Below are 27,553 nucleotides of genomic sequence, written 5' to 3' on the forward strand. Positions count from 1 at the left end.
GCAAGTTCTTCGCACTTGACGGTCGACTTTCATCATTGGTCGTCGATTGGGTGATTTCACGAGTGTTCGACTCCGTGGATTGTGCTAAACAGTACCTTGAGATCCATTGGCACTATTGGTGGTTTCTCTCGCGCTTGTTAACGGTTTTCATCATTGACCGATAATCAAACGATGTTCTATCATGCTCGACTTAAGCACATCTATTCGCATGTTAGGATTTGTACTACGATCGGATGGGTTCAAGACCCCGAACTCAGATTACACATGTTCGGGCTGCGCGGATTGGTTTTATGATTACATGACTGCGACCATACCTGAGTCTTCATGGATGGATGCGACCATACCTTTATCATCATCCTGGTCTCATTAGCTGGATGGCTGCGTCCATACCACAGACCTATTTCGTATGTCTTTTGGATGGCTGTGCCCACGCCTCGACTACATGTAATTTGTCGTCAGAGATATCAGTTGTACTTGAGTGCAGGTTCTTCCAAATGGTGTTCCAACTCAGTCAGTTTCGTAAAGCATTTCACCCCTCCCTCTCTCTCGGGCTTCATACTTTAGGGGGCATCTGTTACACAGTAATTTGTCACTGTCTTCACCCTAGTCTTCCTACTGTGTCATGGGTCCAACATCATTCATGCTCATGTTAAATAAATTCTCTCTGATGTTGCCAAATGACCCACTTTTCCAAAGGTTTCTGCCTCATCGTGTCTGTTGGCTAAATAAACGCGCTGAAGGGCGCTCTAAAATAGTCCAGAAGCGCTGCCATCGCGGAAGTACACCTGATTCCTGCGATGGTCAGATTTTGTGTGCCAGCGCAATTGTTGCTTGTAATCTTCCGCGATGACCTGACTAGCTTCATTGTTCAATAGCGATGTCAGCGCGACAGGCCAATTATGTGCCTGCGATGGTCCAGATTGGGCGAATTTGTTCCAACAGTCGGCCTTCTAGATGACTCCAGACCTGATTGTTGGCCTAGTTTATGTCGCCCTCCTTTCTCTGGTGTGATTGTTCCGTCATTTGTGCTACCTTCCTTGGAGATAAGCTCATCCTCCCACCTTTCGTGGAGACTCCTCCTATTTAAACTCTCACCATTGCTATGTGTTGCTAGTTTTTGGAGTTCTTAGTCTTTGGAGTGATTGTTGATAGTGTTGTTAATGCTTGTGAGTTTTCTAGATAGTTGGTGTGAGTGTGACAAGTGTGGGATTGTTGATAGCTTGTGGAAGGTTGTGAAGTGCCTTTGATCTTGTGTAAAACTTGTAAGTGAGAGAGACTTGTGTATTGGGAGATCCATCTTCAAGAGTGAATGCTTGAGGAACATGCTGGCTGGATCCCTCTAAGAAGGCTTGTGACGTCAAGACTTTGGTTGTAAGCTTACTCTTATTTCATAATTAATGCAATCAATGATGTTTTCCTATGTCTTGTATGTAATGTACTTGATAGCTCATGACTTCTTGACTTTGTGAGCAAATAGATCATTGTTGTTCTGGTTACGTGCTTTGTTGTATTTCCTTTGCATTGTTTCAGGTTGATTACTCATTAGGAGAAGGAAGCGGAAGCTGGAGCAGCGCAACGAAACTCCATCGACCACCGGTTGAGGTAGGCCTCCAACTATGACTGTTTAAGGAAAGCTATTGTTGATTTGTCCTTGTTTGTGACTAGACCCACTCTAGGACTAGAGGGGTTGCCTCTGTCCGCAGAGGGAACACTTTCCTACATCACAGTATCAATCTCATCTAAACAAAGGAAAACATAGGTTGTCCATAATTAAAATTGAAATGGACTTACTTCAAGATCTCTATCTCTTTTTGTCCAATGATAAGGGATCATAGAAATCAATCTAATGAAACATTAAATCAATATCGAATATGGTATTGGCTCAATGAGATCAATTAATTTTGGATAGGAATGGTTCACTTTCCAAATCTCAATCAAATTCCAATGCCAGAGTAATTGATATATTCATTACTGAATGGATTGGGTTCACTTCATTTTTTTCACTTCTTTTGAAGATTGATAATTTCAAATTACTAGGCATCCATCATACTTTCAATATGGCCAAAATTAACAAAGATGGAGTAGACTATCATTGATCCTATAGTAGGAAGATGGAAGACTATTATTGAGAAAAATATAGTGGTCCCCCCATATTAGATGTGAGACTCCATAATAACAAATGTTTTGCTTGAAGCATGTCATGACAGGGAATTTTTGTACCTCAAAAAAGAGTTTTCATCTTGAGAATATTTAGATCATATGATGAGAAATTGACACCTAGAACTTGTTTCTTTTTCCTAAACATAAGCCCTTTACCAAGCTTTAACCAATGTTGACCCCTTACCATGGCATCGCTCTACTATTGAGGTAAAAGGGCCCTCCCATCATATACAGTAATGAGTCTACTACTATATATGGACAACAAATTGGATGTGCATAATTCAATTTCAGTACATTAGTAACTCATAGGTCTATAAGCTAGAGGATAAGGATGGCTATTCTGAAAACTCAAGCGAAGCTAATTCAAAGTGAATGGAGACAAGTTATGTTATGCCTAAGAACAATTATTAATATACATGAGCTCTTCCATCTCTTTTATGGCTCTCCACACACACACTGAAGGAATAAACAAAGACATGATAAATAAAATATGCCCAAAATTCCCATGTGATGCAAAGGTGTTAATAATGGAGAATGTCATGCACTCACTTCCTCCCTAGACTCCTTGGTAAATTTCTTTAAATTGGATAGTACCATACACTCACTCCCTTCTTTGATTCCTTGGTAAAAGCCTTTCCTTGATTCCTCAACTTTTAGGATTTTGACATTCACCCATTGGAGAAAAATATTTAAACATATATCAAGTCTTTTATCGATTCCTTAACTTCTGGAATTCCAACATTTACCCATCAAAGAAAATATTTTAAACATGTACCAATGGCATTGTCCATTTTAACTATCTCATGAAGAAAATGATGGTCGATGTAATTTTATTAGTGTCGCCCACACCATTTACACATTTTCTCAATGAATATTAATGAACTTGAGAAGCTAAAGACACAATGTTTTACATTAATAATCAAAACTTTATATCCATACATATATGTTTCTATAGAATAAATTGATATGATTTCCAACTCTCAAAACATTGGCGAAGGCCAAACTAGTGAGGTCCTTTTAGGACCAACCCAACCCCTTCTAAGTTTTTTCAAGACCAACCAAATCTCTCCTATGTCCTTTCAAGACCAACCAAACCTCCTAATAAAGAGATACAGATTCAAAACCACATTTTCTCCAATGATTACTAACGGGCTTGAGGAGCAAAATATCAAAAATTTTACATTAATGAACAAAACTATATGTCCATATGTGTGTTTTTATAGTAATAAATACAAAATAATGATACATTTACATTCAGAGTTGACAAAAAACCACATCAATGAGTCCCTTCAAAACCGACCCAACACTACTACCAAAAAGTTGATTTTTCAAATCCTTATCTAAGTAAAATTATCTCAAAAGACTATGAGGACCTTCTTTAAAAAAGTTGACCCCTATCCATATTAACATTAAATTTCCTTTAATGTACCCAACAATTATCCCATCCATTTCAACATCGATTTCAATATTGACTTTGCCTATGCCATACTTAACCAATTTAACCAATTACCCAACATAAGTAGTCCATGTCAATATTAACTTTGGTTAGTGTACTCAATAATTACCCAACATGGGCAATCAAAAGTTTCGCTTCTCTTTTGTCTTCTAAAAGATCTTCACAGAATCTTATGCGACTACTCACAAAATTTATTACAACGCATTAAACACTCATAATTTAGAAATTATAGAGAAATGCGCACCATGAACCATATCGCCAGTGCAACCTATATGCAACATAATAATACAGAAAAATATATTTTAACATTATAATTCATTACTTGTAAGCCAGTGCAACCTATATGCAACATAATAATACAGAAAAATATATTTTAACATTATAATTCATTACTTATAAAATTACAGCATGCTAATTAAAAAGTTGATTTTATCATCATAATACATTATTCTAAAATTATGAGAGTTCTCTCAAATATATCAGGTATTTATCTTTTCCCTTCAAAAGACTGTGAAACCTATTGCCCAAGGATAAATTCACCACCTAGCAGAAAGGAAACTGTGCTTTGGGGCCATCCTGAAGTTAAGAATCGTAGGAACGGGTGTACCTCTCTCACAAGCTCCAAGAATGAAATGCCCCATTACCTTCGCCAGCTTCGTTGAAAACAATAGTAAAGAGCAAATTAAAACGGCCCAAAATCCTTGCTAAATCAAGAAAATGTCATAGATTGCCCAAATGCCAGCTTGATGGTTACTCCACGACTAAGCTGAGGGTTATAACAGATAAACTTCTAAATTTGTAAAATTGGTGTGCCAAGAAAAAATACAGTTAATTCAAAATTTTCATACGCCAAGAAAAAAAAACAGTTAATTCAAAATTTACATATGTTTAGATGATAGCCAGCCTTACACATCATAAGAATAAGGCATTTCCCTGAAATCATAGGTTGTCCCAATGCCACTTTGCGGGCTATTCCAGGACGAAGGTGAAAGTTTAACTGGGATGTCCCAACTTTGTAAGATTGGGATGCCAAAAAACGCAGTTAGTTTAATTTGCAAATATATATACGAGTTAATTCAAAATTTACGTTCGTTTAGTTGGTAGCCAGCCTTAACCATAAGAGTATTACATTTCCCTAAAGTCATTGATTATCCAAATGTCACTTCGCAGGTTATTCCAGGACGAAGGTGAAAGTTAAATAACTCCCAACTTTGTAAAATTGGGATGCCAAGGAAAACAAATTCAATTCAAAATTTACAAGGTAGCCAGCCTTAAACCTATTATAACATCAACAATGGAGTAGTACATTTCCCCAACCATTCTAAGGAAATTTTACTGATCAGGAACGACCTTTCCCCAATTTTAATTGATTGAGGAACTCTGCTATTTCAGGTGCATCATTATATCACTTAACCAATGACCGCAATTTCGGTAAACACAATTCTTTGGGCTTTGTCAATTACCCCTTTCGTTTACTGCTGACCATTATGGAATTGTCATCCAAATTAACTTGTTACCCACACCAGCATTACTGCCAGTCAGTCATTAACATGATAATATTACATGTACCAAACTAAAGATGCATATAATTGGGTTAGTAAATTAAAACACTTGTACAAAGGAAAAAAATGACATAATTGCTTCGAAGATTGTCTCTCGACGTACTCAACGTAATATCTATTTTTAATTCCATACATGATTCTCACTGATCAGTAGGGGGCAGATCTGCAGAATTTTAATCTTATGATTTAGGTAGCACTATAATTCCAACCGTGACTGTTGAATGACTTATACCATATACTAGCATAACCTCTCATGGTTAAAGATGTGATTGAAACATAACTGTTAGCCATGACTCGCAGTAGTGTTTTGGCAATTTAATCATAATATTCCTCATGACTAAACCTACATAGTATAACAGAAGAATGAAATCAAACTGGGGACCATATGTTAAGAGAGCAGAACCAAACCCAAACCCATTATATCTTTTGTGGTGAATGTGTCAACCTATTTTATTGTTACTATTAACTTCAATTTCTATAGGAAAATAGAATTTGAATGAAGTTCATATTGGAAGATAATATATATTGGAACATTTTAATTACCAATGCAGATAGACACAGCTAAAAGTAGTTGCAATTTGATTATAAAATTTATCATAACTTCAGTTCACAAGCAAAAATGAAACCCCATATATCTCATTTGTATAGAAATCTCCTACTAAGAGTTACGTAATCAGCTCCCTATGATACATTTACATCACTTGTATCAGCACACATATCACTTCCTCATACTTCTATTACAGCCGAATTGCGCCGATATTTTGTCAATATCCTCTCCAGTTATTACTGAATGATAGCAAGCTTCATTAGGCCCAAGTTGACACTTGTGGAAGTCTTAATAATCCATTTCCTGCCTAGAAATACGAAAACTGGTTTCAGCCCAAAGCTGAAACTTTAAAAGAGTGATAGAAATCGCCAAAGGTTCCAAAAATAATGTTATTGTACTTTGGTAGCCTCCACAGCATGAGGCAAGTTATATACAAATAATCCAATCACAAGAACAGCAGCACCGACAAGGAATCCTGGAGGAAGAGTGCAATCTACGCCAAGATAAGGGAGGGGAAGTGTAAACATATAGATTGAAAGAGGCACTGCAAATATAAAAAGGTTTCAAGCATTAGGACTGTAGTACAAAGCCAATAAACTAACATGCTCACGCATGGTATAAGCAACCCAACAAAATTGAATTGATAATTTGTATCAGAACAGATGTCAAATGGAATTTTCGTTAAAAGTACCTGAAAATGTTGCAGCTAGAGAGGAGACCAATGCAGAAGAAATCTTCACAAGATGTAGCAAAGAGATGTTGAATCCCATGTTAATCAAAATGAAAAGCAGTGGCAACAATGGAGCTCCGTCACATCCTGCAAATAGTTTGAAAATATATATTTAAAAAAAAAAATAATCATTCAACAAAAAACAGAAGACGAATGTAATATCTGATCTTTCACTGAACGCAAGGAAAGCAGGTACCGCCCAGAAAATTCTTAAGCATTGGAAGTTTATTTATTATAATCAAAAGAACCTCAAATATGGGTATACTGATATAACCTTAATGGCAGAGCTGCCTAACATAGCCAAGCAGATCATGCTCCAACCATACAGGAGATTGCAGCAGCTGAGGGGCCCTTAAAAGGTCAAGCCTTGACCATGAGATGCTAACTGGAACAAACATTGCCAGGGATTGCCCTTTTGCGCAAGTCTGAACAGACATCACAAATAGCCCATGAAATAATTATTATAAGAATTACAATATTTCATTGCTCCCAAGTTCCAACTCAAAGACAACTGTGATTATAAGCCAGCTCTTCAAAATACGAGGATGGCAACCCTTCATCTGCCTTTTCTAGAACACTTATATGCATGTCTGCTAGAAACTTTTCCCCATCTACTCCTTTTGACCATGAAGCGAACAAAATTCTCTCTCCCCATCTTGCTAGCCTTTTGACTGCTACCCACTTGTTGCGAATATGCACTTCAAGCATCAGCTGGTCATTAAACATGCTAGAACGTAACCATTGCCAGCTAAGCACTGTACATCTGAAAGTGGGCTGGTCAAATGAGAAAGGGTATTAAGAATCCTAAGAGGTCAGTTACAACCACTTCACAATACATGAAATCCTGAGGAGGAACCCAGAAACAGGTAAGAAGGAGGGGAATGAACATACATGGAACTTCTTGAATTCAGGGAGAGAGCAATATGAAAAGATCTGTTTTGAAAAAAAAATGTAAAAAATTAAACGTTCAAGGACTAATACAAACTGAAACGAAATGCCACAAACTGATAACGATTTATAAGCTGGAAATTATATTGTTATGTGACCTGGGAAGAAGTTGTTCGAGAGTGTAAACTAATAACGATTTATAAGCTGGAAATTATATTGTTATGTGACCTGGGAAGAAGTTGTTCGAGAGTGTAAGGACCCTAGATTCAAATACCAGAATATGTAATTTAAACACAATTTAAATAATTTATTTAATGAATACCAACCTGTCTGCTCTGCTGCGAAGCTCTACTGCAAATTGTTCTGCTGCAATTCTTGTTCCAGCTGTGTTACCAAAACGGCCAAAACCACCCTCCCGAACTGGGTACAACCTGGGTACTCAGTCTCAGAATGCTTTCCAATCGAAGCAATCTGATCCCCGTGCCCAAAAACTCCAGTACAATCAAGACTCAAGAGTGTTTGTATCTCTGTGTTAAAATTGTTCTCCGTTTTTCCTCCTCCCCCTTCTCAAGATTTCCTTCCTCCTTTTAATTCCTCGTCCACCGCCTTCCTCCCATCTCCGTGTCATTGTTTTGTTACATGTAATTTTATAAAATCAAATCTTATTTGATTTTGTTGATTTTATTCGGATATGGAGATTTGATTTGGTAAAAGTTTATTTATTATTTTAATAAATTAATTTGATTTATTTAATTTATAATTTTAATTAATTTTTATTATTATTTTATTAATTTTAATTTTTTAAATTTAATTTGTAAATTACAATTAACATTTTCTTTTAGCTTAAGGATTTATCATATATATGATATTCTGGTGAGGTATTAATTCATTACCTTAATTTATATCTTTTCCTGTAGTAACCAGCTTATATATAGTGCCAGCGTATATATAGTGCGATACAAAACCGGAACCGGTGACCAGACCGGTCCACCTAATGAACCGGTTTACGGACCGGAACCGGTCTAACTAGGACTGGTTTGGTCTAAATGAACCGGTTTTAAAAAAATACATTAAATAATTAATTTTTAATGAAACAAAACTATTTTTAAGATGTAAAACCATGATTCCAAGCCAATAGAGACAAAATATGCAAAGTTTGCTCATTTATATACCATGTAAAGGTGAATATATCAAAATGGCACCGAGTACAATACATATCATCGACAAAATAATAAAATACATAAGAAATGAGGCTCTAAATGGCCTATAAAGTCCAAAAACAATGCTGCAAGCTATGAGGCCATTGGCCTACTACAAGTCTACAGTGTACACATGATCAATCATCAAGTTCATCTCCACTACTAGACACAGGATCATCATCAAGAGCTACATAGACATCATCTGGTTCAGAGTCTGAGGATGCCTCAGCCTGATCTACAACCTCAGTATCAATGCCACCAATGACAATAGAAGTGGACCTAATGGAAGCACGAGTTTGTCGACCTGCATGACTAGTGCCTTCCATTGGTTCTTTGTCTTTCCTTGATGCTGCTACTGATCCTAGTTCTGATGCCACCACATAATCTGCATCATCCCCCACTAAAGCCATGTCGATATCAAAATCAGCCTCAAACACAGGTTCTTCAGTCTCCTCCACCCATTCTGATGTTGGATCAATATCGTCCAACACAATGGGATCTAGATCAGGATTGGAGCTCCAATTGCATTTATTGTTTACCCCCAAACCATGAAATCCTGAAAACCATTAAGTCTGTTGAATTTTGAGTGAAATCTAAAATTCTAGTTTCTCCATATGAAATCCAATGAGGTCGAAACCACTCTCAAATATCCTGAGCCATTTCATGGTAATGTTAAAAATTTAAGTAAAAGGATGAAAATGAAAATTAAAGGAAATGTCACTTTTACTTTAAGAATTTAACATTACTATTAATTGCCAACATTGTTAGGGTTGAAACACCCTTAGTTTCCCCACAAAACCCCTGAAACACAGTGAAAAATATGCTTTTTTAACTTTACGATGGGCGTGCCTAAAACCGGCCGGTTTAGGACAGAACCGGCCGGTTTTCACCAGTTAGGGAAAAAAAATGACAAAATGGCCTTTCCAACCGGGTTTTTTGGCCGGTTTAGACCGGCGGCCTTGCTAACCGGCCGATTAGACCGGTAACCGGTTTTTAAAAACGGTTTTGAAAACACTGACATAGCTATCGTATGGAGGTCTCGTATGTATGCTAATATTCGTATTTTATTTATAGTTATAGGTGGGTCATTACAAAGAGGCGGGAGAACAATCGTTAAAATTTAAAACTCAGAAATGTCGTTGAGTCACCAGACAAGATGACATGAACACCAAGATTACAATGGAGAAAACCGTTACAAGAAATGTTCTATTCTTGGTCGCACATCATGATTACAAAGAGTATCAAGACTGCTTTATATAGTGTTTAGCTCTAGGATAACTATAGCATTAAATACATACAACTAAACTAATTTCTAATGACCAAAATAATGATAGACCATTAAAACCTTTCATCAAAGACACATAATGTCCACTAAGTCAAGATTACAATTGAATAAAATTTTAAACACATAGTGGAACATCAATTACACCAACAGCCTCCTTAAACTTGACTTGGGGGATATGAAGGGACAGTACAAGCTGATCCCCCTTGATGATAACTTCCTTCATCCCAAGCAAAATCCTAAACTTGATGAATTTTGCCTCTGCCGTAGGCCTAGTAAATAAGCCAACAATCTGGTTCTCAATGTGGTGATACTCTATATGAATAATCTGATCATCTATAGTTGGAAAATATAGTGTTGATGGACCTCAATATGCTTCATCTTCAAATGATACACGTGATATCAAGCAAGCTGAATGGCACCCTGGTTTTCACAATGAAGTGACATTAACTGCTCCTAATGAAGTTCAACCTCCTCAAAAATTATCTGAAGTTCTGAACCAATACAGTTTCCTACCCAGCTATGATAACACTTGTGTACTTAAGAAGATTGTAAATAATTTCTTGTTTAACAATGCAACAAGACTCAAGCCAAGATAGTGGGCATAACTGGAAGTGGACTTTCACTCATCTCAATTTCCAACCTATTCTAAATCAATATATTCAACAAACTTCCCCTCAGCCCCATAAGAGTATTGAATACCAAATTGGTAAGCACCCTTAGCATATTTTAAAATCCTCTTTGCTACAAGCCAATGGAATTGCTTCGGTCCCTGTAATCTGGACCAAAATTGAAACTAACGGATGTGTTAAAATTAATTATTAACTTCCATAAATTGTTTCTTATGACTTAATAACAATTTATAAACTCAAATACAAAAATGAACAGCAACATGAAATCAAAGATGACAGAGACGAGAATTGTTCACCCAATGTCTGGGCTACATCTTCGGGTCCTATTTCAACAAGCAACTGAATTTATTATTCAGATGCCAAGCACTAATGCTTTATTACATCACTTAATGTTCATTTTGCTACAGGGAGCCTACAAAGCTGCTGCTAAGGTAGTGGTGTTCGTAAACTACTTCCCCCCCTTCTTGTTGCTACCAAAACTAGGCTCAAAATAACCCTGTCTACAAATTGCACAAAAAATCCTACAATTCAAAACAATAAAGTTCTGCCAATTCTGTCTTCAATTGGGCTCTGCTAATGCACAATGACCTGCAAAATGTCTGATCAAGCCTCCTCTCCTCTTGCTGCTCTCCAAAAGAGCTAAATCTGGCTTGAATTCCAACATACACAGTCAGAACTGCATAACAAAAAGACTTAATTTTGGCCTCCTGTCACCACTGCTCACCATAGCGCATTGATTGGTTATATAAAACTTTGCATTGGAAGGAAGTTGGCTTAAATCCGTGGGTGTTACGGTCCTGATCCCTTGAGGATATTTGATATCAAAGCCACAATGCTATGTGGCTCCATTCAACGTGAAGTACCATGGTGTCTTGGTTGGTGCATTATTATGTTTATTTTCTTGTTGGGGGAGGTTGCGGGGTCAAGCCCCCGGACCTTCCCCGTTTGGCATTTAGTTGGAACTAACTTTAAGTAAAACATTCAACACTAATATCATGTGGACCACTGTGTGACACAACGATAAGTCAGGTTGTTGCCAACAAGGTCGCGAGTTCAAATCTCTCACCTGACCTTTCCGCACTTGAACAAGCTTTCCGCTCTTTCTCGAACCTTCTTGGTCATTCAGAGGTTGCCATGTGGTGGTCTCTGATTGGCCCATCTATTGTACAATCAACTCCATGTGTCACATATTGATATACACTTGCCACGTCAACACTTTATGTTGCAACTTCATTGATTCGTACAACCACATGAATTACCACATGTTCACTACCATCTTGCCACATTGACCCTGCAATGCCACATCACTTCCCGATGTGCCACGTTGACCCTGCGATGCCACGTCAATTTTTGATGTGCCACATTGACCCTGCAATGCCATGCCACTTCCTGATGTGCCACATGTCACTCCAGTGTTGCCACATTAGTTGCCTACCATGTGTCTACTTTTGAGTCTGCCACGTTGACCCCCACAATGCCAGGTCACTCCTTGTTGTGCCACATGTCACTCTGTGGCATTACCACATCAGCTTCTTACAGTGCCACATGACGTTTCTTAGTGTTGCCATGTGGCAGCCCTATAGACTTTTCCATGTTTCCTGCAAACTTCAAAACACAAAAACTCTCGCATACAAAGTCATTTTTCGCCCGTTTAAGTTGTGTTGGAAAATGTTCTTCGAGCTCCTCGCAATGGATCCATTTCTATTAGTTTTTGAGACCTTCAAATTTGGAGGTTAGAGATCCTCCTCAATAAAACCTCCCCACAAAAAGGACTTTTGGACCCCAAAAGTCTACATACATGGTTTTTTATTTCTCGCTCATTACATACTTGTAAGGCTTAAACGAAAAAATATGGTGTACAAAATGATGTTATAAGATGCATCATTACAACATGTGTGATTACATTAATGGAAGAAAAATACGATGAAGATGTGTCATCCACTTTTGGTTAAACCAAGCTAATGGTTTCTCTTCTTCGAGTTGCTCCTCTCATTTTGTTGGCAATGCCTCTTCCTTTGCGAGTACATGCACAATATTCTTGTCCTTCTTCAGACAAAACTCTAGATGGAGTTTCTAACATGTAGCTTTCTGATTTCCACCCTTGTTGCAATAGGTGCAATGGTTTTTCAACATTCAGCCTTTCTTGACTTTCTCTTTCTTTTGATAATGTATATGGGTCTTCATGTCGTGTCCCCTTCCTGGTCAACATAACTTTCCTGTACAAAGCCATTATTTTCCAACACTTGGCAACACTATGGTTATTCAACCCACAAAATGTGCATGGCTTCTTATACCACAAACTCGGCTTTACATTGCCAATTTTCTTATAATCAAAAGGATTGTTGGAATAATTAGGCTTATTATAACTTGGATGGTTGTCTTTGGTGTAAGTATTCTGAGGAGAAGCTGACTTCATTCCTCCTTACTTGTGCGGCTCCTGGAAAGGTTGAAGCTCTGTTTTAAAAGCACCACTTGCTTCAGCTACGGTGGAGCATTCACTAATTTTTTCGTTGCCATACCCCAATCCTGCGTAACGAGGTCATTCTACCACTTCATGGGATCTATTGATTTGTGGTAGCATCGGATGTGCTCTAGCCATGAAAATTAGTGGAGAGGCTAAACCACATGAGATCTCCAAGACCTAGAAATGGTTTGGGGAAATTCCACCAGGTTAGAGAGATATTAAAATAATTAATATTTTTAATGGGGTTCCTAAGTCTAAGCTTAGGAAAATTAAAATATTAATGGGTATTAATATAAAACTGGGTGAGAATGTTCTAAATGACATGGATCAAGCCAAATCTAATCTTAGCCATTGATTAGAGACTTAATCTCAGTCGTTGAAGACTCAACAGGAAAAGTATAAGAGGAGGCTTGAGGGTCAGTGGAGATACACAAAGATTGATCAGTCAATTCGATTTTCTGCAGCGGGGTTTGCTGAGAAAATTTGAACAAGTGATTTGTTGCAGAGTGAGGGGCAGTGAGTACATCACAGAGAGGCAAAGATAGTTCCTGAGGGTCAGCACAGTGACAGAGAGGCTACGCAGAGGTAGCAGGAGCCACACAGAGGCAGCTAAAGTCTGCGCAGAGGCTGAGGGGCCTGCGTGGGTGACGCAGAAGGCCAAAGAGCTGACGCAGAGAGGCAAAACGCTGATGCAGAGGGTTCAAGAGCTACGCAGAGGCTAGCAGGGCTAACGCAGAGCCTAGAAGAAGCGCCGGAAGGATTCTCATGGGGCAGACTAGTGCTGAGAAGTTGAATATTTGTCTCTGAGAAGAGGTATTACTGCCATGTAACAATCTCTATTGGGTGTGCCAATTCGGCACCCTAGTTGTACTCAAGAATTCTGCATAATAAGAAAACCCTCAGAACTGCTGCACTGATTTCCCAAGAAGGGTTTTTCCGGGGACGATTGTCCAAAAATAACAGCATCCCTTGTGTGTTTGTTCCAGTATTTCAGTTGATGATCTGTATATGAGTTAAGGCTGCATTTGTGTTTATTTTCAGTATTTATATGTATAAATAACTTGTTAATGGAATAAACAAGTAGGTGAAATAAACCAGATAATGCAATAGGGATTTCTGATGTGTTAGATTCGGAAATTTCAACAGGATCAACTATACCTTGTCCATTTACTCCAAATCCTTTTCCTTCATAGCCCATTTTTGTTTGTAATTTCAATCCAACACCTTGAATGTGTTTCTCAAAAGAACCAAAAGAAGCATCTTCTTGATGGGAAAACAAAGAAGAACATGACACATTACATACAATCATAGTTTCATAATCAAGTATAGAAGATGGTTTATTTACAAAGGTGCACTCTCCTTTCCCCTTCAAAAAATTCACCATTCTGACACTTTTCCAAAGCTTTTTTTGCATGAGGAATTCTCCATGAAGTAGAGATTGTTCTTGTAATTATTGCTTCTCGTCTTCCTTTGTTTGCAGCAACTTCCTTAAACTCAACAGTCTCTGCTAGAATACACTGGTTGATCTCCTCGAGTTCTTGCAGTCACTCATGCTTCACTGTCATTCCCATCTCACATTCAACACCTGCAATCCCTATGAGACCTACTCTTATACCACTTGATCTAGACTGAAATCGAAATTGATGGATCCATGTTAAAATTAATTATCAACTTCCATTAATTGTTTCTTATGACTTAATAACAATTTATATACTCGAATGCAAAAATGAACAGCAAGTTGAAATCAAAGACGACAAAAATATGAGAATTTGTTAATAGAGTTCACCCAATGTTTGGGCTACGTCTCTAGGTCATGCTTCAACGAAAAACCGATTTTATTACTCATATGCCAAGTACTAACGCTTTATTGTATCACTAGTCTTCAATCTGCTACAGGGAGCCTACCAAGATGTTGCTAAGCTAAGGTAGTGGTGTTCGTAAACCACTTTCTCCCTGTTAATTTTGCACTGCTCTATGTTGTTTCAATTACTTCAGTGTTGGAAATACTAAGAGGGATAGGTGAATCGGTATTTCTTTTACAATTGTTATTTTTATGTCAATTAAAATCACTTATTACTTGAACACAAAATGATATAAATAATTTTATTAATCGATGATGAAGACTCCAATCCTCTTTTCATAATATAAATAAATCAAGTACAACAATAGTTTAGGGATCCAACCCTAGATGAAGACTCCAATCTTCAATCAACTAGGCTCCAACCCTATCCACTGGTACAGACTCCAACCTAGTCTTTATGAGGCTCCAACCTCTAGGGCTCCAACCCACTACTTCAATTCTTCAATAATGAGTACAAGATGTTCTTCAAGACTTCCCAAACACTTATGCAACAAGCCTTGCCAATGTCTTCAACAGTGCTCTCAATTAATCTTCAGTAACCCTTCATTCATCAATGACAACTTTAGCAACCATAAAAGGTGTCGCCAATACTCTTCATGACACCCATACAATCTTCTCCAAGGTTACTCCATGAGAGCTTCAATCACGCATGAAGTTCTTCAAGAATGTCTCCAAGATAAAGTTCTATTATGCTTCCAATCGTCTTCAATAAACTGCTCCAAATGAGGGTTTAATCAATACTCCCAAAAGTATGCTCAAAACTGATCTTCAACAAGCTCAAGTCTTCACAAGTCTCCAAATGATGGCTTCCAAAACACTCCAATGAACCCTTCAAGAATGCACTGAGATGACTTCAAAAATGTCACTCAAGTTTGCTTCAAAAATGCCCACAAGTCAGCTCAATCAAGCCCAAGAAAACTGATCAATCAAGCTCAACAAATTTTCCCAATCAAGAATGTCTTCAAACACTTCTGAACTGCCTATAATGGTTCTTTAATATACTGCTTTAATGTCTGGTCAATGATCAGTCCAAGTCTTCACAAATCTGCACAAATAACAGCTACAAAAAAAACTCTTCAATGAGTCCTTCAAATATGTATTAAGATGTCTCCAAAAGGTTACTCAAAGTATGTCTCAAAATGTCCACAAGTCTGCTCAAAAAGCTGCTCCAAACAATGCCCAATACACTGCTCTCAATCCCACAGATCAAAGCTGCTCGGAGACTTCAGTAGTGTTCTTCAATTATGTCTTAAAGGTGTTCCAATTATACTGTTCCAAGAAAGTCAAGGTATACTTAAAAACAAGTCTGATTTAGGTCAGCTTCCTTTTGCTATACAATTATTTGTCAAGAATGCAAGTGCTCTAAGTATCCTCTGGAAACTTCATCAATCTTCATGAACAATATTTCTTTTTCAGAGGCTTCAAGGAAGCTGTTCAATAATCAGCATAAAAGAAGAACCAAATTTCTGCTTCAGTGTAGAGGTCTGTTACAGGTGTCCAAATGCTTCCACAGGTCTGCAACAAGAGTTATTACAGGTTTGAGGTTCTATCTTCACAAATCTGGTGAGAAATAGCAACAAAAGATTCCAGTTTAATTTGTCCTTAAATTAAACTGAGAATTAAAATCGAATTCTATTCTCATAGCAACTTGTAAATAGCTAATTAAGTTTAATTAACTTAATTAGCTTAGGAATTTCGAGTTGGAAGTCTTTCTGTAGTCATGTATATGTTCTCCATAAGTTTTAAGGGTCCAGTATGAGTTTAAATTGAGTTGGAAATTAGATCACTCAGTTTACTGAGTTAAGTTAAGTTAAATTAGTTCTAAATTGTTTTTGGAACTAATAGAGGACTAACAGTTAGTTGGTGCACTAATGCATCCACTAGTGCTACTCCAGTTAACTGAAGATTTCCTCATGAGAAACTCATGCATGTCAGTTCAAAGAAAGACCCAGTTGAGACTAGGGGCAGTGTACTATCAGTTGTATGATTTACTGAGTTGTATAGATCATGCATGCAATCAGGAAATGGACCTAGTTTGGATTGCGCAGTTTTGGATGCACTGGATTCCCATTAATATGGGCTATTCATCCATAGGAATTGCGCAAGGAAATAGGGGCTTGGAGAGCTGCAGAATTGGCTAAGTGTTGGCCAAGAGCTTGCTTGTGAGCTGAGAGAGTTGAGCATACTTGTGCGGAATTGTTCTAGTGAGAACAAGCTTTGTATCTTCACTCATATTTCTGATATATGCGATACAGATAGTCGGATTTTGAGCAGTGGCTTTCCACATATACATCTTGTGTTATGTGTCATTTATTTATCTTCTTCTTGTTCATATTGTTTTCATCGATCTATTGGATTCCGCTGCTTGAAAGTAGAAGTAGATTCTTGTCCTGTGCTTTAATAAATTGCATGAGCTTGTGAATCTACAGGATTTTCTACATGGTACCAGAGTTGAAAACAGTATACTAGAGGAGATTTCAAATTTTTGAGTTTTGGGTTACAGGTGAAATTTGAATTTGTAATACATACTTTAGAATCAACAGATGACATTCTACAGTTTGCGGCTCGAGTATGTCTTGGAAGGCAACTCGAATTTTATAGCCTGGAGGGATAGAATGGAGGTTGTGCTAGAGGATAATGGCTTGAAAGAATTCATTGATCAAGAAATTCCTAAGCCAGTAGCATTGGATGCACAAAATTTGGCCGAATGGAAGAAGTGTGTGGCGAAGGCAAGGCAGATAATCCTTGAGGGAGTTCGAGGCCACATTGTCTCGAGTCTCCATGGCAAGGAAACTCTGTACGTTGTGTGGAAAGCATTGACAGACTTGTATCAGAACAACAATGACCAAAGGAAATTAGCATTTGTAATACCCTAGACGAATTTCAGCAAGTATCGAATTACTTATAAATTTAAAAAAAACAATAATGCATAAAACTGAAGCTGCACCTACCTGAACTGCTCGCTGTCTTCCGGTTTTGCTGCTGAACTGGAGATCCTGAACTGCTGCTGATTTGATCCAATTTCGGGATGGCCAATACCACCCTACCAGACAGAGCAACCTGGTTGCTCGATCCAGAGAAGCTCTCCACAGAGGCTCTCTGTCCCTCCGTGCCCAGAACTCAGATCACTCAAAACTCTGCCATTTCAAGTTTACTTCTCCTGTTTTTGCTGATCAATTCTCAATCCTCTCCGGTTTTTCTCCCCCTCCTCCCGGGTCAGGCTGCTGTTATAAATATTCCCCCCTGCTTGGCGGTGGCCGCCCTCCCACTTGCAGCCACCGCCCCTCAGCATTGAAGTTCCTCCGCGATATTTCTTGCAATCAATTTTCAGTAGGTAGGGTAGTCTTTATTAGTTCAGATATTTTGTTTTTACGACCCATTATATGTGATATATATATATTGTGATTGTCATCCCTGTTGTCACGTTATGGCTTAAGTTCATAACTTTAGCTTATATTTATGTATATGCATGACTGTTCTTTAATACATAGTTTAACTTTAATGATATTTCTTATAACATTTTATTTAATATAATTTACAAACATTAAATGTTTTCACTTATAACATTTTATCAAGTATCTGCTATAAATATTTAATGAAATATATATATACTTATAACATTTCAAAATATGTTATAATCTTTTAATGATATATATATTTTTATTAAATGCTATTTGTAAAGTCTAACTATATATACCATAAATTTAATGTATATATATATAGATATATTCATATATTATAAAGTTCAACATTTTAATTAATGGGTCAATTAGATGGGTTGTTACATACATTCCCCCTTCTGAAAACTTCGTCCCGAAGTTAGAGCTTTAGGTTCAAGGTTTTAACGGTCATACCCTTTTCTATCCCGGACCCCGAGCTATTCAAAACTCATCCTATCCTCCCTAATCTCTTCTGCTCCCATCCTATCCGTCCTCTACTAAAGTATGCCATGGCGTCAATTTATTGACCTAACCATTCATAACACAAAGGTAACAGCGTCGGCTATACCGACCTGATTCCCAGTAGGCATCCGGCAGTCATCATCACACGTCTAGGGGAGCGTGACTCGCACAGTCCTCCCATGACTCCAGGATTCAGAGGATAAACGGTGGGTAACACCTCCACCCCTCCAGTAAAATCAAGGCTACCACCCTATCATAGAATCACTTTGAGCTTTAACTGATCTGAGTTCTGTCATCACGTGGTCATCTCGAAAATTGGATCAATTATCTGCAATCGTAGTTTACCTGCAAGTTTACCTGCAATCTTATACTTACCCGGCATTTGTAAGATGTGCATCAGCATATTCGAAATAACTTATGTATGATCTACATATAACAGAGTTTTGTTCATTTTCTATGTATGTATTCTGACTTTTCTATAGGGTGTATTCCCTTTCTGTCTTTTATTTCAGTTGCTCGTTTTGACATGCAAAAAATAAAACAGATTTATATTGTTCAATTCTACCAGAAGTAAATTCATTTGACGGTCTTAATCTTTACTTCAACATTTATTATTTAGTAATATAATCACATATATTGTTTTGGTATCCATGTACCAGCAGGAATTAAACACATATTATTTTGGTATCCATGTACCAGCATGAATTTAAACATATATTATGCCGCAAAGTTTCGTACTTATCACTTATCATTCAAATGTTTTTGGTTCTCTGACAGAGGTGAAGTAAATATATATACTAAACATAGTGTAAAGTTCTTCAAAATGGACATAAACTAGGGTATCTCTGACATATGTCCTCTGTATCCTCCCAAGTCGCTGACCCAGGACTATACTTGTCCCACTGGACCTTAACTTGGTCCACCAGGCGGTTCCTCAGCTGTCGAACTCTACGTTCCAGGATACGTAACGGTTCGACCGTTATGACTCCCTCGTCCGAAACCTGCAATTCTTTCCACTGGATGTTATGAGATAGATCAGCTACATAATGTCTTAATACAGAAACATGAAATACATTATGAATTCTATGCAGGTGGGATGGCAGGGCAAGACGATAGGCAACAGATCCAACTCTTTCCACGATTTTAAACGGTCCTATAAATCGGGGTGATAACTTTGTCCCTTTCCCGAATCGAATAGTACTTTTGTTTGGTTTGATGCGGACGAAGACCTGGTCCCCTACTTCATACCTCCTATCAGATCGGCGGGCGTCAGCATAACTCTTTTGTCTATCCTGGGCTTCCTTTAATCGCTGTCTAATCTGTCTGACCTGCGCTTCCATTTCATGGATTAATTCTGGTCCTATTATCACTCGGTCTTCTAACCTGTCCCAATTTAACGGAGTTCTGCAAGGTCTGCCATATAAAGCTTCAAATGGAGGCATCCCAATTGAACTGTGATAACTGTTGTTGTAAGCGAATTCAACCAAGGGTAAATACTTTTCCCAGTGGGATTGCTGATCCATTACATACATCCGCAACATGTCTTCAAGTACTTGATTTACTCTTTCAGTCTGGCCATCAGTTTCAGGATGGTAAGCCGTGCTTAAATTTAGCTGAGTACCTAAGGCTGTCTGCATGCACGTCCAGAATCTGGAAGTGAATCGTGAATCTCTATCGGATATAATCTTCTTAGGTACTCCATGATATCTGATAATCTCGTTTATGAATACTCGAGCCACGTCAGCAACATCATAAGTATCTCTTACCGGAATAAAATGGGCGCTTTTTGTTAATTTATCCACCACTACTAGAATGGCATTGTGTCTTAGAGAAGTAAGAGGTAGTCCAGTGATAAAATCCATGGAAATGGTCTCCCATTTGGACATAGGTATGTCGTGGGGTTGTAAGAGACCCGCTGGGTGACAATGATCTGCCTTTACCTGCTGACATTCCAAACATTTTGCAACAAATTGAGTGATATCCCGCTTCATGCCTGCCCAAAAGAAGAGTTTCTTGGTATCCGCATACATTTTCCCTACTCCAGGATGAGCACAATATACGGCTTTGTGAGCTTCCCTGAGGATGGTATCTCGGAGATCTTTATCATCAGGAATGTACATCCTTCCATGGAATCGCAAGATCCCATCGCTTTCTAATTCATAACCCTCGAACTTAGATTCTTTTGCCTTAATCCCCTCAAGACTTGCCCTCACTTTTAAATACCAGCTGTCTTTTATAAGGTGATCCCGCACTCGCTGTCTTAAGTCCACCTTAATGGGTATGAGAGAAAATATCCGGGGTCTCCTGCTTAAGGCATCGGCTACCACATTTTCCTTTCCCTTAATATATGATATTCCGAAGTCATACTCACTTAGGAATTCACTCCATCGCCTTTGCCTGGCATTTAAGTCTCTTTGGGTGAACAAATACTGTAGACTTTGATGGTCGCTTTTAAGTGTAAACTTTCGTCCTACCAAATAGTGTCTCCAGATCTTTAAAGCTAGCATCACAGCGGCCAATTCTAGATCGTGAGTAGCATAGAGTTCTTCATGAGGTTTTAGCTTTCTGGAAGCATAAGCTATCACTCCCCTATCCTGCATCAATACTGCACCCAGCCCTTGCTTGGATGCATCAGTACATACTGTAAAGTCTTTGCCCATATCAGGGACTCTTAGGATTGGTGCGCTGGTGAGTAGTCTTTTGAGTTCAGAGAATGCATTATTACATTCCTCGGTCCACTCATACTTAACACCTTTACGCTGGAGGGTTGTGATTGGCTTTGCGATTTTGGAGAACCCTTCCACAAATCTCCGGTAATAACCTGCTAAGCCCATAAAGCTTCGTATCTCATGTGCATTTCTCGGTATTGGCCAATCCATGATCGCTTTTACCTTCTCAGGATCTACCGAGATTCCTTCACCTGATATGATGTGACCCAAATAATGAATCTTTTCCTGAAAGAAGGAACACTTGGACAGTTTTCCATATAACTGACGTTCTCTAAGGCAGGACAATACTAACCGCAAATGCTCCTTATGCTCTTCTTCATTCTTGGAATAGATGAGAATATCATCTAAAAAGACTTGTACAAATTTATCAAGATACTGACGGAAAACACTGTTCATAAGATTCATGAATACGGCTGGCGCATTTGTTAACCCAAATGGTACCACAGTAAATTCATAGTGCCCAAAACGAGTCCGGAATGCCGTTTTAGAGATATCATTTTCAGAAATCCTTAGCTGATGATACCCTGATCGAAGATCAATTTTTGAAAAGACAGAAGCTCCTTTCATTTGGTCGAAAAGGTCATCGATTCGCGGCATAGGGTATTGATTCTTTACTGTAGCTCGATTCAAGTCTCGATAGTCTATGCATAATCTTAAGGATCCATCTTTCTTCTTCACAAAAATTACAGGAGCGCCCCAAGGTGAGGTACTGGGCCGAATAAGCCCTATATCGAGTAGTTCCTTCAACTGGATTTGCAATTCCTGAAGTTCTGGAGCAGTCATTCTATAAGGTGTTTTAGAGATCGGTTGGGTACCTGGCTTTAATTCAATAGTGAGATCCAATTCTCTGACCGGGGGTAATCCTGGTAGTTCCTTTGGAAATACATCCGGGAACTCGGCTAACACCGGATATTGTTCTAAGGACGGTCCCTTTTCCTGGCTTACTTCGTGAATTGCATAAGCCTGACAACCCTTCCTTAAACAACGCTTCACCTGCATTGCCGAAATGTAGCGCAAAGAAATTTCTCTCTTAACTCCTTGAATTTGGATTACTTCGCCCTCATCATTTAAGCCCAAAATCCTTTTCCCATAACAATCTACCCACGCTTGGTGAGCTTCCAGCCAATCCATACCTATGATAAGGTCATACGTCCCTAGGGCGGTAACGTACACTTTTAGTTTAGTCGAACAGACCCCTAGGTCAATTTTGCATTGATCCACACTCAAGCCCACGGTTTGGAGTTCTCCTGAGGCCATTTCCACTTGGTGGAAATCATTTTGTCTACGAGCTGCCAGCCCACATTTGTTTAATGCATATGACGAAATGAAACTATCTGTGGCACCAGTATCAAATAAGGTTTTGAGTTTTACACCATTGATAATACCTGATGATTCCACTACAGTGGATTGATGGGCTGCTTGGTCGTGGTTGACTACTGCATGAATTCTATGATTACTTCGCTTGGCTGATATCGGCTCTCTCCCGGTGCTTTGCAATATGTCCGATGACGCTTCTGGGCAGTTACGCTGGAAATGCGGCCCCCCACATCCCCAACAATTGAGCTGCGCTGGTCCTCTTGAATTAAGGTGTGAGTTTCTAGAGAACGAGCCGCGTCCTCCCATGCTGGTTCCTCTCGCACCCCTTCCTCTGCCGGTAGTCCCTCGCGATGCCCATGGTCTGGTGCTGGACGATTCTGCAGCTATAGTGTTTACCGCCATGGGAACTCTTGTCCCCATACCTGGGGTATACCTGCTACTGTAAGGTGGCCTCGAGCTACCTCCTCTGAAAAAGTTCCGGGGAGCCTTCCCTGGGAGTCCTGATTGTAAAGGCCCTGCTGGCCCTATATCCTTTTTGATTCCAAGGTGCTCTTCTGCATAACGGCTACATTCGACTGCCTCGGCTACCGATGATGGTTTCCACATACTTACCAAGGCTCTGATGCGGGGTTTAACCCAAATATGAAACGTTCAGCTTGACGTTCATCAGAGTCTAAGTAGGGAATGTATTTTACCAGCTCCATAAACCTTATTTCGTACTCTTCCACCGTTTTACTGCCCTGAATTAGTGTATGAAAGGCTCTGGCTTGCTGTTGTTGAAAATATGGGGGTAAATACTTCGCTCGGAACCTTTCCTCGAACAGATCCCAAGGAACGTTGTCTGATGTAAGGTGTAGCTGCTTTTCCAGGTTTCCCCACCAAATCAGGGCACTTTCCTTTAGTTGAAACACGGCAATTTTTGTCTTTGCTGAAGGCGAATATTCTCTTAACCTAGAGCACCGGTTCATCCCTTCCAGCCATGCCTCAGCGCGTTCACCAGCTCGACCTCCCGAAAATTCTGGGAGTCTAATTTTCTGAAGCTCTCTAGAGATGTCTTCTCTCGATCCTCTGGGCTCCAAATTATGTGGTTCCGCTGAACTGGTGGCTGCATGCTGAGATTCCTCTTTGTTTTTAGCCTTAGTTGATTCCTTTAATGTTTCCAACAAGGCCTGCAAAGAGTTCATTATCACAGCCAACTCTGGCGCTTGAGCGTTTGATGTTGACTGCTGCCTTGGTGGTGACGAGGGTGAGGGGGATGGCGACGGTGGCGGTGGCGATGGCGACGGTGGCGGCATTAATGGTGATGATGCTGCCTGGTCACGTCGTTGTCGCTCATACGTCTTTACCATCGTAATGGTCCCTGAACACAAATAAAATGTATATAAATATAAAAATATGGGCGGATAACCGAATTTTAACACACCAATTTCCTTGCAACTTCACATTTTAAAACGGGTATAGTTTTGCTATTTTTACCCGCTAGGCGGATCTTACTGGTACCGAGGTCAAGGAGGGTGGCCACGCGACCTCCTTGTCCTAATGCAGGGTTTTCTAAAAAGAAAAATGAATAATGCAGAAGTGTATGGTTATTAGTCCCTAAGGTAAGACATAACTGTCATACCTCAACCTGACTATAACTTTTAAGGGGGTCATCTGTATCCATACCCCGTATAAATTACAAGGGTATGGATTAAATCTTTAGTTTGCATGATTACCAGCATTGACAACTTGGCAATAAATTGCAAGCAGTTTGCTATAGGTTCCAACATGCTGGTGCCTCCACTGATTGGCGCATGAATTAGCTAATTGAATTTCCAAAAGTCAGAAGTAATCAACCCAGAAGTAGTTCTTCCTTCGGGTGATGGAAGTGTGCCAATTTATCGATTCCTGCCATGACAAAAACTAAGGGTAGAATGGTTATTATACCTTTAATAAGAAAATTCAGTTCTTGATAGAAGATGTCGCGGATCTGCTGGAATACTAAGGTTTTTCATTTAGCTGTGTCGTAAAGGTTTCATCAGCATCACATTTTTTCAATCGTGTGAGTTTAAAGCTTCTGACATGAACCATGTCAGGGAGGCATACATGGCCAGCAACTCTGGGTTTTGATAGCCTATCTCCTTTGTAATCAAACTGATGTTTTGTTTTCCTTGTACTTTTAAGTAATTTGTAGCGCTTTGTTATTGGTTTATAGTTGTAATTACAAACTACCATTTTGTAAATGTTCTCACATTTGCAGATTCAATAAAACTTAACTCTGCCAGAATATGGCTGTGATTGTTCCTTACTGTCGGTCTTCTGCAGCTTCTATTGTCACATGTTTTGTAGGTATTTCCTACACTATAAAATGGAATTTCATCTTTATCCCGTAGTGAAAGATCTCCTGTGATTAAAAGCAATAACATCTAGATTATGTAAACTATCTATTACCCGAATGTGACCTAAGTCACCTGGTTCATGTCCATCTCAAAAAAAAAAAAAAAATAGTCAGTGCAAAGCGATGTGATCAAATTCAGCCTTAAGTTTGAGGAAATAAATAATCCTAAATTTGAATTTAAATTAATTTAATTGCTGTATTTTAAACATAAATGAATTTAATCAAATTTTCAAAAGAAGAAAAAAAAACTCAACTTTAATGCACTTATTCAGCTGTCCATGAAATTTGCCGAATTCACAAGGATTAAATTCAGCAAACATGGTAACTTAGCATGTGATCCATAACTGAACTGTTAAAAGGATTAATTACTTGAGAATCAGATTTGACTGTTACATATCATTAGTTGCAATCTTGCACTCATTTTCTCTAAGTTTGTCTATGCATCAATATGTTAAAATTTTGTTATGGTTATTAGGTTCCTGAGTCTCTTGGATTTTTACTCGAGCCATTTCAAAACCTACAATGGATTGATTTTGCATGCAATATTTATTTCTCTTAAGGTTTCTATAATTCAGAATCCAGATGACACAAGTTTCTTAGCTGATGGTCCCCGAAACTCAAAAGGTAGTGGGGTGTTTGATGGCTCTTTCTGCCTTATTTCTTCATTCATAGATACAGATGTAATACATCTTTCTTAAATATAATTTATAATTATTATTCTCTGACCTAATCATTAGTTTGGACAAGACAAACACTAATCACTTTACCTTGGTTTATTTTTCTTCCTATATATGCTTTTGCTATGTTTTAGACTTCATCAAATTGATCTGGTGGTCAAGGAGGGCACTTGCACACTAGTATTGAGTATTTCAGTTCCTGAAGACAGACTATGCGGACGGCCATCTCAACAGCTTTACACCTATATATAATAATAATTAAAAAAAAAAAATTTAACTCCAGAATTCAGAACCCATTCTGCGAAATTACATAATGATGGTCAGCAATACAAATTTTTTTTTTTTTTTATATTCGAACTGATGGCATGAGGTTGGTGGGTCGAAAGTTGAAACCCCCCCGCTCGACACTTCCACATTTTACTTCGTATAATATATATATCATATATGTGATATGGATTGGCATTTGGTATATCGTTGGCTTTAATATGGTTATTATATCGTATATATATTTACAATATAATATATTTCGTATAAACCTGGAAACTTCACCTCGTTTATCATTTGTTTGGACTCTGGCGATTTATATGATAACATTTGATGCTTAATGGATACAAAAAAAAAAACGACAACACTTAAATATAATATCACCTCTACGGTTTAACAAGGTCCATCCGTCGCTCAACTGGTGCGTGCATTCCGACACGGTCATTTCTACCGCTGAAGCAAGCTCAATTCATTGATATTTCACCCGGTATTAAGCCTGGGTTTTAATAGCTTGAGAGCGGGTTCACACTCTAGGGGTGGATTCCGCAGACGTGTTGCCAGGAAGATATGCTGAACTGCTTTCACCGTGGAATCGAAAAATTGGTTTACTACCACCAGTTTTTGCAGACAACCGCATCCGTTTTTAAATAAAAAAAAATTTAAAACATCAGTTATATAGTAACCGCACATATATATATATTTTTTTTTCTTTAAATTAAATCATAATAAATATAATATCAGAAAATAAAATGAACCGACATAATTAAATATGTTCGAAATACGCATTTGACATTTAGGCTGCTATTTACGGGGAAAGTTTGGTGTTCGATTCACGCTAACGCTAAAGTGGACAGGTATCGAATACATAACCCACGAGATCAACCGCCCTAAAATCAACACGCTAAGAGTTGAGACCCTCCCCCCAGACGCTGATGCCAGACTATTGATATAGGGGTCGCCGCGGGAATAGCTCAGTTGGGAGAGCGTCAGACTGAAGATCTGAAGGTCGCCGCGTATGAAACGACTCCGCTGCTTTAGAATAGGGATCATTCTACCTCTCCTTCGGTAATTGCCATCGGTGGTGGATTTGGTGGAATAGCAGCTGTTCGTGCTCTTCGGAATGCTTCAGGTTACATGGTGTGTGTAATAAAAATCCGCTGGTTCCTGAGATTGGCAACTCGGGTCTCCCATTGCACCGAACCAGCGGTGATAATTCCGTGTTATATGACCATGATCTAGGTAACAGTGGGCGCACCGCCAAATTTCAGATAACCCGCAGGGGTTACCTACACAGAGAATGGAAGCCATGCACAAAATGTGGCGATTCCGAATCAACTAAGGGAATTTTTTTTTTATGCCGAGTTCATACGGGTCGGTACCTGGTTTTGTAAATTTTGCTCTGTCGAACCTCTGCAACAGAGTAATTGCAGACACATTGCAAAAGTTGATAGAACAGCAGAAAAAATTACCCGGGTTTGAAAACTATAAGGCCCTATGAGGTCGGCA

General features: G+C 38.7%; 1 protein-coding gene across 3 annotated transcripts in view; it reads right to left on the reverse strand.

Moving 5' to 3' along the window:
• Positions 1 to 5,730: 5,730 nt before the first annotated feature.
• The window catches only part of LOC149251306 (protein CLT1, chloroplastic-like), a 241,659-nt gene continuing 219,836 nt past the window's right edge, over positions 5,731 to 27,553 (reverse strand). The window contains exons 9-10 of one of the 3 annotated variants that reach the window (XM_089459345.1): positions 6,417 to 6,542; positions 5,731 to 6,269 (exon numbers count right to left, since the gene is read on the reverse strand). In XM_089459345.1, coding sequence (XP_089315471.1) covers positions 6,115 to 6,269; positions 6,417 to 6,542 — 281 coding nt within the window. In that variant the 3' untranslated portion in view covers positions 5,731 to 6,114. Of the gene's footprint in view, positions 6,270 to 6,416; positions 6,543 to 6,729; positions 6,881 to 6,928; positions 7,219 to 27,553 lie in introns of those variants that run through there. The other 2 variants (XR_016266860.1, XM_089459346.1) reach the window with 2 other exon arrangements.

This window comes from Pinus tabuliformis, chromosome 7 (genome assembly GCF_031772625.1).
Source record: "Pinus tabuliformis cultivar Carrire ecotype Pingquan chromosome 7, CPIR1, whole genome shotgun sequence".
NCBI lineage: Eukaryota > Viridiplantae > Streptophyta > Pinopsida > Pinales > Pinaceae > Pinus > Pinus tabuliformis.